General features: G+C 43.0%; 1 protein-coding gene across 1 annotated transcript in view; it reads right to left on the bottom strand.

The window, feature by feature from the left end:
- Positions 1 to 9,354, bottom strand: part of plgrkt (plasminogen receptor, C-terminal lysine transmembrane protein) — a 10,652-nt gene extending 1,298 nt beyond the window's left edge. The window contains exons 1-4 of the mRNA XM_052537867.1: positions 9,204 to 9,354; positions 8,487 to 8,568; positions 378 to 508; positions 1 to 50 (exon numbers count right to left, since the gene is read on the bottom strand). The exon at positions 1 to 50 is cut by the window's left edge and continues 60 nt beyond it. Of these exons, the coding sequence (XP_052393827.1) occupies positions 1 to 50; positions 378 to 508; positions 8,487 to 8,567 (262 nt within the window). The 5' untranslated portion in view covers position 8,568; positions 9,204 to 9,354. The remainder of the gene's footprint in view (positions 51 to 377; positions 509 to 8,486; positions 8,569 to 9,203) is intronic.
- Positions 9,355 to 9,688: the final 334 nt, after the last annotated feature.

The following is a 9,688-nucleotide window of genomic DNA, read 5'->3' on the forward strand; positions in this document are numbered from 1 at the left end:
TGAGAGGAACCACCGGAGCCAGCAGAGCCGCTCTCCTCTTCCTGACGGCTCTGTCAGCACACACACACACACACACACACACACTCTCAAACCTCTGACGACTCGCAGTGTGTAAACTCCCAAAGCTTCTGATATTCTTTATATTCTGATTGGTCTTTGTGATATACAAATATTTTAATATAAATATTTTCCAATCGTATCTCGTCTAAACAACACCTAGGATATATCACACCCCTATTTGAGGATCAATGAGATAAGAACCAGGGTTACTGATGGAGCACAAGTTCAATGTATGGAAATTATTGTAAGTCTATTCTAACTTCACATAAAAACTTAGGCATCAGAAACTCTGAGTGTGTGTGTGTGTGTGGACAGACCCGATGGTGAGACCCAGCGTAGTCAAACCGAAGAAGGAACCGAAGTACTTGAGAAACTCTCTGGACCAGGCGACCTGCATCGCCATCTGTCGCTCACGCATCTGATTCTGCATCTGCAGCTGACGCTCCAACTACAGGAACACAAACACTGACTTCAGTACTTCCTGTGTGTGTGTGTGTGTGTATACTGGTATATATGGTTTAAGAAATGCTCTCTCTCTCTCACACTCACTCTCTCACTTACTCACAGTCACTCTTACTCACACACACTCTCTCTCACTCACTCTCACAGTCACTCTTACTCACTCACACACACACACACACACACACACACTCTCTCTCTCACGCTCTCACTTACAGTCACTCTTACTCACACACACACACACACTCTCTCTCTCACTCACTCTCACTTACACGCTCTCAATCACTCAGTCACTCTCACTCTCTCACACACACTCTCTCTCTCTCACTTACACCCTCTCACTCAGTCACTCACTCACTCACACACACACTCACTCTCTCTCTCACTCACGCTCTCACAGTCACTCTTACTCACTCACACTCACTCACACACACACACACACACACACTCACTCTCTCTCTCACGCTCTCACTTACTCAGTCACTCTTACTCACTCACACACACACTCACTCACTGTCACTTACACGCTCTCAATCACTCACAGTCACTCTCACTCTCTCACACACACTCACTCTCTCTCTCTCTCACTTACACCCTCTCACTCAGTCACTCTCACTCACACACACACTCACTCTCTCTCTCACTCACATGCTCTCACTCACTTACAGGCACTCTCACTCTCTCACACACACACTCACTCTCACACAGTCACTCTCACTCACACACACACTCTCTCTCTCACTTACACGCTCTCAATCAGTCGCAGTCACTCTCACTCACTCACACACACACACTCACTCTCTCTCTCATTCTCACACTCACTTACATGCTCTCAATCACTCACAGTCACTCTCACTCACACACACTCACTCTCTCTCACTCTCACTTACACCCTCTCACTCACTCACAGTCACTCTCACTCACTCACACACACACACACACACACTCACTCTCTCTCTCACTCACTCTCACTTACACGCTCTCAATCACTCAGTCACTCTCACTCTCTCACACACACACTCATTTACACGCTCTCACTCACTTAGTCACTCTCACTCTCTCACACACACTCACTTACACACTCTCACTCAGTCACTCTCACTCACTCTCTCTCTCACTCTCACTTACACGCTCTCAATCACTCACAGTCACTCTCACTCACACACACACTTACTCTCTATCTCACTCACACCCTCTCACTCACTCAGTCACTCTCACTCACACACACTCTCTCTCTCTCTCTCTCTCTCTCTCACACGCTCTCAATCACTCAGTCACTCACTCTCTCACACACACTCACTCACTCTCTCACACACACACTCTCACTCAGTCACTCTCACTCTCTCACACACACACACACTCACTCTCTCACACACACTCACTTACACGCTCTCACTCACGTCACTCTCACTCACTCAAACACACACACACACACATTCACTCTCACACACTCAATCACTCTTGCACACACTCAGTCACTCACACAAACAAACAAACAAACACACTCACTCACACTCTTACATTCACTCTCACACACAAACACGCACTCATTCACACTTCCACTCACTCTCACACAATCACACTCACTCAATCACTCACGCCCACACTCTCTCACACTCTCACATTCAGTCTCTCTTTACATTTTTCTTTACATGCCCAAATGTAACACCATTTGCAGCTTTTATCTGTCACCGACAATATGCAAATGAACAACCACGTAGTTGATTATTCAGCAGTCCTCATTAGCATAATTGCATGTGTATGAGACCTGTGTTAACATCTCACATTTACATGTTTTGTCTCCAGGTCAGACGCGCTTCATCAAAGCCACTTCCTGTCGGCAAGCGGAAGTTCTGACACGACTTTACATGGAGTTTCTATACGCAGCTTTAATTTGATGGTAAGCTGGACACAGCTGTGAATCAGACGTGCTGTGACCGATTACAGGTTCCCTGATTTCACACTCGTCAGTTCTGTTATGATGACGGCGATGTGAGGCTCCTCCGTACAAAATGATGTAAATTACAAGGAATAAAGCTTGTTAAAGAGGTGAAGTCAACGATCCCCCAACCACCCTCAGAGTCCAATCATTTAGCACCATTCCACTTGACAAAAAGGTATTAATTAGCTTTAACCAATCAGCTTAAGTGCTAATCAAGCTGAGTGCGCCGAGGTCTCCTCCTCATCTGAGCTGAAAGAGTTTGTGCCTCCAACACTGATTTCAGATTATGAAAGTCCTGTTTATAGAAACTGAATGTTTTAATCAGACTCGTATATTCACTTACAGGTAAATCAAAAACTTAACTTCAGCGCATGAGCAGAACCGGAGGAGACATCACAAACATCATCTACAGCAGGAGGCAAACATCTTCTTTACTCCTGTCGAGCACTGATTAGTGACACTTACAGGATCGCAGGAGATGCTGGTTTTACTACAGTAAACACAAAGCACCAGTACGAATGGTGTATAAACACAGGATGATTTCCACTTCACAGAATATCTATGAATGCTTCTGCTCACAGTCACAATCTGTTCTTTACTCTCCAGAACAAAGGAGTAAACTCTACGAGCAAAACGGATGAGTTTCATTGATTCCTGTCAGGTTAATCATCTAAATGAGCTTCAGCAGGTATTCAAACACACATTCATTTAACTGCAGCCGCTCCGGCACTGATGAGTCCTTCATGATGTCTCTTTATCAGTCCAGAGATCAACTCTGATTCAATGAGACGAAGAGCGACGTGGAGGTGATGAAGTGAAAACACAGCTGCTCCGAAGGGAAACTCACTGACATTTTCCTGAAAGGCCACGTGTGAAGATTTCTGGACGGCTCTGTTAACCGTAAAGCAGACGAAAGACTGAGCGACAGACCGCAATGAAGCGCCTGATGACCAACGACCCATGTTTACAGAACACATGCCTCCAGTTACAGCTTTGATACAGATGTTTGTGTCAAGTACAAGAAATATATGAAAGCCACTTATATTCTAGCGATTAGTTGATCAAGTTCTAAAAAGCATGCTGAAATCTGACGGATGTGGCTGAGGGTTTGATGACTCTTGGTGTAAAAGAGTCTGATGAATGCATGAATGTGATTGTGAACAGACTTCTACATTGAAGTTAAACCGTGGAATGGATGGAGAAGCGTCCGTCTGTTTTCTGAGCGACAGCACACACGTAACCCACAATTTCATCATCTTGTCTTTTCAGGACAATTAAAATGTCATTAGCTTGAGCTCCAGAGCAGCGGAAGTGACAAACAAAGAGAGGAGAAACACGCCTGACAGCCGGTCAAACGTCTGACCGCTGGACAAAGAGACGGCTGCATTATGAGCGGATGGACAGCACTCTCATCTGAATCCCTCTGACAGCGTAATGATGCAGGACTCGTCAGGTCAACCATCGTTACATCCGTGACACGCTTCCGCTGTCAGACACAAACCAGCTTTTAGATTTCATCATTTACTCACTGTCACAAGTCATACTGGAACAAACATCAGTCATTTTAAACGTAATTAATGCAAAAATGTGTGGTTTTACTACGAGACGTGAAAGCAGTGGAGAAGAGTGTGATTTGAACTCTATTCCTGAGCCGTTTCTACAGACGCATGCTGAAGCTGAAGAACGCTCTGTGTGACTGTTTCCTCTACATCTGACCTCGTGGCATTTCTGGAGAACAAAGATCATGATTTTTCATTACCTTAAAAAAAATGCAGTAAATATGATGAGTTACAACAATATTGAGAAAGATGAGCAGACGTTGCTGGAAGAGCTGGAGGAGCTGTGAGACGTTTATTAGATTGTGGGTGATAACCAGTATTTATGAGCGTCTGAACGCACCTGAGGGTCAGAAATACCTGCACGGACCATCCCAGAGAATAAACCCACGGCAGACTCACACCGGAGTCGGGTTATCTGACCACGGAGAGAGAAATGTGCTCGTTTACACAGCCTGGAATGCTTTATGTTACTGATAAAGTACATAACAATGAAGAAGACGTAAGAAACAGAGAGAGCTACACATATAGCTCATGATGTTTGAGTGAAATACGATAGTTAATCTGTGATATCATGTCTAAAACGAAAGCTGGAAAAGTAATTTTCCAGTGAAGAGAGAGGTGAAGAACGAGAGTGAATGTGTGACTCATCAGAGCTTTATGAGCTGATATTTGTGGGCTGTGCGGCAATGAACAAATACAACCATATTTTACTGAATTCTTCATAATCTGTCAGCGGGTGGAGATTTTTCTCTTCATAACGTCACCGATGATGACTGCCTCACGGGCCGAGATCCATCAGAAGAAGAGCATTTCGTGAAGAACACAATTGCAATAAAAGGCTTCTGGCTCTCAACTAACTGGAGATCAGCGGAAACATTAAAACACAGAGGCTCTGATCATGACGGCAATCTTACAATCACCCTACATCCACGCCTTTCTCCAGACGGATCTACTCTGGTGTGTGTGTGTGTGTGTGTGTGTGTGTGTGACAGGTGCGTGTGTGTGTGTGTGTGTGTGTGTGTGTGATGGGTGGGTTTGATGTGATGGGCATGTGTGTGTGATGTGATGGGTGTATGTGTAAGGTGTGTGGGTGTGTGCGTGGGGGTGTTTGAATGATGGGTGTATATGTATGTGTGAGTTGTGTGTGTGTGTGATGGGTGTTTGATGTGATGGGAGTGATGTGATGGGGTGTGTGTGTGATGGGGTGTGTGTGTGATGGGTGTATGTGTAAGGTGTGTGATGTTATGGGTGTGTGTCTGATGTGAGGTGTGTGATGTGATGGGTGTTTGATGTGATGGGCGTGATGTGATGGGTGTGTGTGTGATGGGGTGTGTGTGTGTGTTGGGTGTGTGTGTAAGGTGTGTGATGTTATGGGTGTGTGTCTGATGTGAGGTGTGTGATGTGATGGGTGTTTGATGTGATGGGCGTGATGTGATGGGTGTGTGTGTGATGGGGTGTGTGTGTGATGGGTGTATGTGTAAGATGTGTGATGTGATGGGTGTTTGATGTGATGGGTGTGTGATGTGATGTGTGTGTGATGGGTGTGTGATGTGATGGGTGTGTGTGATGTGATGGGTGTGTGTCTGATGTGAGGTGTGTGTGATGGGTGTATGTGTGTGTGATGTGATGGGTGTGTGTCTGATGTGAGGTGTGTGTGATGGGTGTATGTGTAAGGTGTGTGATGTGATGGGTGTGTTATGTGATGGGTGGTTGATGTGATGTGAGGTGTGTGTGATGGGGTGTGTGTGTGATGGGTGTATGTGTAAGTTGTGTGTGTGTGATGGGGTGTTTGGTGGGCGGGGGGGGGTTGATGGGCAGGCCCTGGGTGGGTAATCTAGAAAGCCGGGAGAATTCCCAGTGGACCGCTTCACTTTTTTGCATTTGTCACGTTAGTGAGTCTGTCTTCTCTTAATTAACACTACACACGTTTCGCATTCTGACACCGCAGCCTCTGCATGGGTTGTTCCATATGAGGGAGCCCCCCCCCCTCCCATAGAGTTGCTTGGGTCCATAGCCCGTATTTTCCTGGCTGAAAAAGCCAGGTTGAAGAAAAGAAAGGCATTGGAGCTTACAGATGCAATTTCAAGAGGACAAACACAATAGGCAACTGGTAAAAAGATATAGGCCTAGTAATGATTAGAATTAGCAAAGTAATTATTCAGCTTATACCTTTGTCAACCTATTCACAAGCAAAATATACAATTTAATTAAAATATTAGCCTTTGTGAATCACCCAATACATGGCGATTCATAGACTTTGCAAATATTACGCAATTTAATATTGATAACCAATGTTGGGAGTAACGCATTACTAAAGTGATACATTACAGTAATATATTACTTTTTTGCTATAAAGCAGTAGTGTAAAGCATTATTAATAAATTTTTCAGTAATATTTTACTCCGGACATGTTCAGTAACGCTTGCGATACAACACACTTTTAGCACAAAATGTAATTGTTCAAAGAAAAGAAAAGAAGAAAACAGCAAGACATTAAAGAATCAAAGATGCAGCAAAATAAAAAAAAAATAAAAAAATATATATATATATATATATATATATATATATATATATATATATATATATATATATATATCTGTTCATGGTCAGTTAATAGATGCGTGTGGGGTTCACGCAAATAAAGATTAAACGACATTTTCTGATATATTTGTTTAGCCATTTTTTTTAAATTCATCTCTTGTATTGTGTGACGTAGTGCAATGAAGGTGTGTTTAGGGCATGATTTCAGCCTCTGTGCTCGACTGGACGGTGGAAATAATGGGTAAAGATAGCAGAAGACTGCACATTCACAAAATGGACGTATGCACATCTTGTCATTTTACAATTGCATAAGGCATTTACATTTATATTCCTGTTGTGTGTAATATGAACAGACCCAAGCAATTCACTGATATTGCCAGATAATCACTTTACCTTTACCATACTTTTAACAGACCTGGATTGTTTGTGATTCTGGATGTCATCCTGTCTTGCATTGTCTTGAGACTTCACTTTCGCCAATTATAAGCTATATTGTTAGTAGCCTGGATAGCCCCAGTCATTATGCTACATCATATCATCCTCTACTGGATGCACAATGCTCTGCAGTACATTTTGACATTTCAGAATATTAAGTTCTACTTCTGTAGTTATTTTGGTGAAAGTAACTCAAAAGTAATACAGGAGTCATGTAGCACATTACAATATTACTGTCTCAGAATTGTTTTGTAAGGAATTACTTTAAAATGACAGTAACAAGTAATCTATAATGTATTACAGTTTAGAAGTAACTTGCACAACACTGTTGATAACAAAACTCACGCTTGATCTGCTGTCTATGAAGCTCATTGAGTCAGGACAGCTTGGAGGCTTTCCTGTTCATGTGCACAGAGAAGGAAATCCACACGTCTATAAGCAACGACACGGCTATCAGTAAAGTGGCTGAATCCAGTGCACTGATTAGGGTGACTACAGATGCTACTGATGCTGTTCGCAGTGTAACCGTAAACTACTGTGACCTGAACTGTAAACATTAGTTCAATATGCCTCTTTGTGGAAGAGTGGAATACATTTCAAATGCTTTATTTATACTTTTTTTCTGCCTTAGTTAATTTATCAACCTATCCTTGTGGAATACTGGAATATTTTTGTTAACTTCTCAGCTTCAGTGAATTATTATTTAAACTTTTACATTATTTGTTGAATTATGATATTAATAAAAAACTACACAATAGGAAAATCTGAACTACTTCATTTAACCAATTTGGAAAAAGTGTTAATTTGGTATTCCACCAAGGAAAATGTGGTTCGGTCTTGAGCATGAAACTCCCCCCAATCCAGCCCTGGTGATGGGTGTGTGTGACGGGTGTGTGTGACGGGTGTGTGTGACGGGTGTGTGTGACAGGTGTGTGTGACAGGTGTGTGTGTGAGAGAGAGAGAGTGTGTGTGTGTGAGTGAGTGTGTGTGTGTGTGTGTGTGAGAGTGTGTGTGACTGTGAGGTGATGGGTGTGAGAGGTGTGTGTGTATGTGTGAGAGTGGTGTGAGTGTGTGATGTGTGAGTGTGTGTGTGACTGTGTGTGTGTGTCTGTGTGTGACTGTGTGTGTGTGACTGTGTGTGCGTGAGGTGATGGGTGTGAGAAGTGTGTGTGTGTGTGTGTATGTGTGAGAGTGGTGTGAGTGTGTGATGGGTGAGTGTGTGACTGTGTGTGCGTATGTGTGAGAGTGGTGTGTGTGTGTGTGTGTGTGTGTGACTGTGTGTGCGTGAGGTGATGGGTGTGAGAGGTGTGTGTGTATGTGTGAGAGTGGTGTGTGTGTGTGACTGTGTGTGTGTGACTGTGTGTGCGTATGTGTGAGAGTGGTGTGTGTGTGTGTGTGTGTGTGTGTGACTGTGTGTGCGTGAGGTGATGGGTATGAGAGGTGTGTGTGTATGTGTGAGAGTGGTGTGTGTGTGTGTGTGTGTGTTGCACCTGCAGGCGTGTGTTGAGCAGCATGAACTCTTGCTGTTTCTGCAGGTTCTGCTCGAGGGATTTGGAGAGCAGGAAACCCATCCTGAAGAAGAGACACCAATAAGACATAACATATAACACAGCATCATCAGACACTTTCCTAATGTTTATTTCTACCGGAGTCTTTCAATAGAGTTCAAACACATCAGAACATGAAAATCACATCATTCATGTCAAGAAAATTAAACTCGTTTTAAAAGACCAAGATTGTATTGTGACATGATTTGTCTAACAAAGATTTATTATTTCAGCTGGAGCTTCTGACTGGTTTGGCACTGAGAGTTTCTTTTAAGAACTGTTAGAATTCTGCGATTCTTTAATTCTTCTGTAAGCGAACTATAATATGAAGAACAGGAGTGTCCTTGGATCTGCTTCATTATCTGTTCAGTCTTGATAACAGAAACAGTTTCTGAAAAATATCGAGTTCACAAATCATCACAATGACGAAGCAGGAATCAGGGAGAGCAAAAACATCGCGTTCTGGAGTGAAAAACCTCCAATCTTCAGTTTAAACACAAGAATATCTGGAGTGAAAGAGGATTTGAGGTTTGCTGAGGAAATCTAGGCGATGTGTGAACAGCTCTCTCTCTCAGGGAACTCTGTCTCGTGTTCACACACAAATAAACTTCACAGCAAACACAGTCAACAGCATAAATCAAGGCTGAACGTCAATCATACCTTACAATACTGATTCTGAAGTTCAACAAACACCAAGGGCACGCGAGCTCTGCGCACGCACTGACGGCACGTCACTGACGCAGAACGGTCTCGCGACTGATTGGCTCTCGCGCTCCGCCTCGACTCTCATTGGTTCTCGTGCGCAGACGTCAATAAACTCAAGCAAAGGACATTATATTCCCGAAAGATCGTCTGAGACACAAACGTTCATTAAAAGTTAATTAATTGACACCAAAACACCAAATACGTTGTTTCTTTGACAGTTTGCTTTAGGAAATTATTAAGTAGTTTTGGATAAAAATGTCTGTTAAATGTATTAATTTAAATGTAAAAATATTTATAATACGATCAAATAAATTGTCTTATTCTGAAATAAAATATTTTTTTCTTCTGATTGGTCCATTCTGAACGGCGCTGAGTAAAGTAACGAGGGTCACGTGACTGCGCCTGTTGGCGGTCTTCTTCAGTAAGAGCGGCAAAAGATC

This window comes from Carassius gibelio, chromosome A21 (assembly GCF_023724105.1).
Source record: "Carassius gibelio isolate Cgi1373 ecotype wild population from Czech Republic chromosome A21, carGib1.2-hapl.c, whole genome shotgun sequence".
Taxonomy (NCBI): Eukaryota; Metazoa; Chordata; class Actinopteri; order Cypriniformes; family Cyprinidae; genus Carassius; species Carassius gibelio.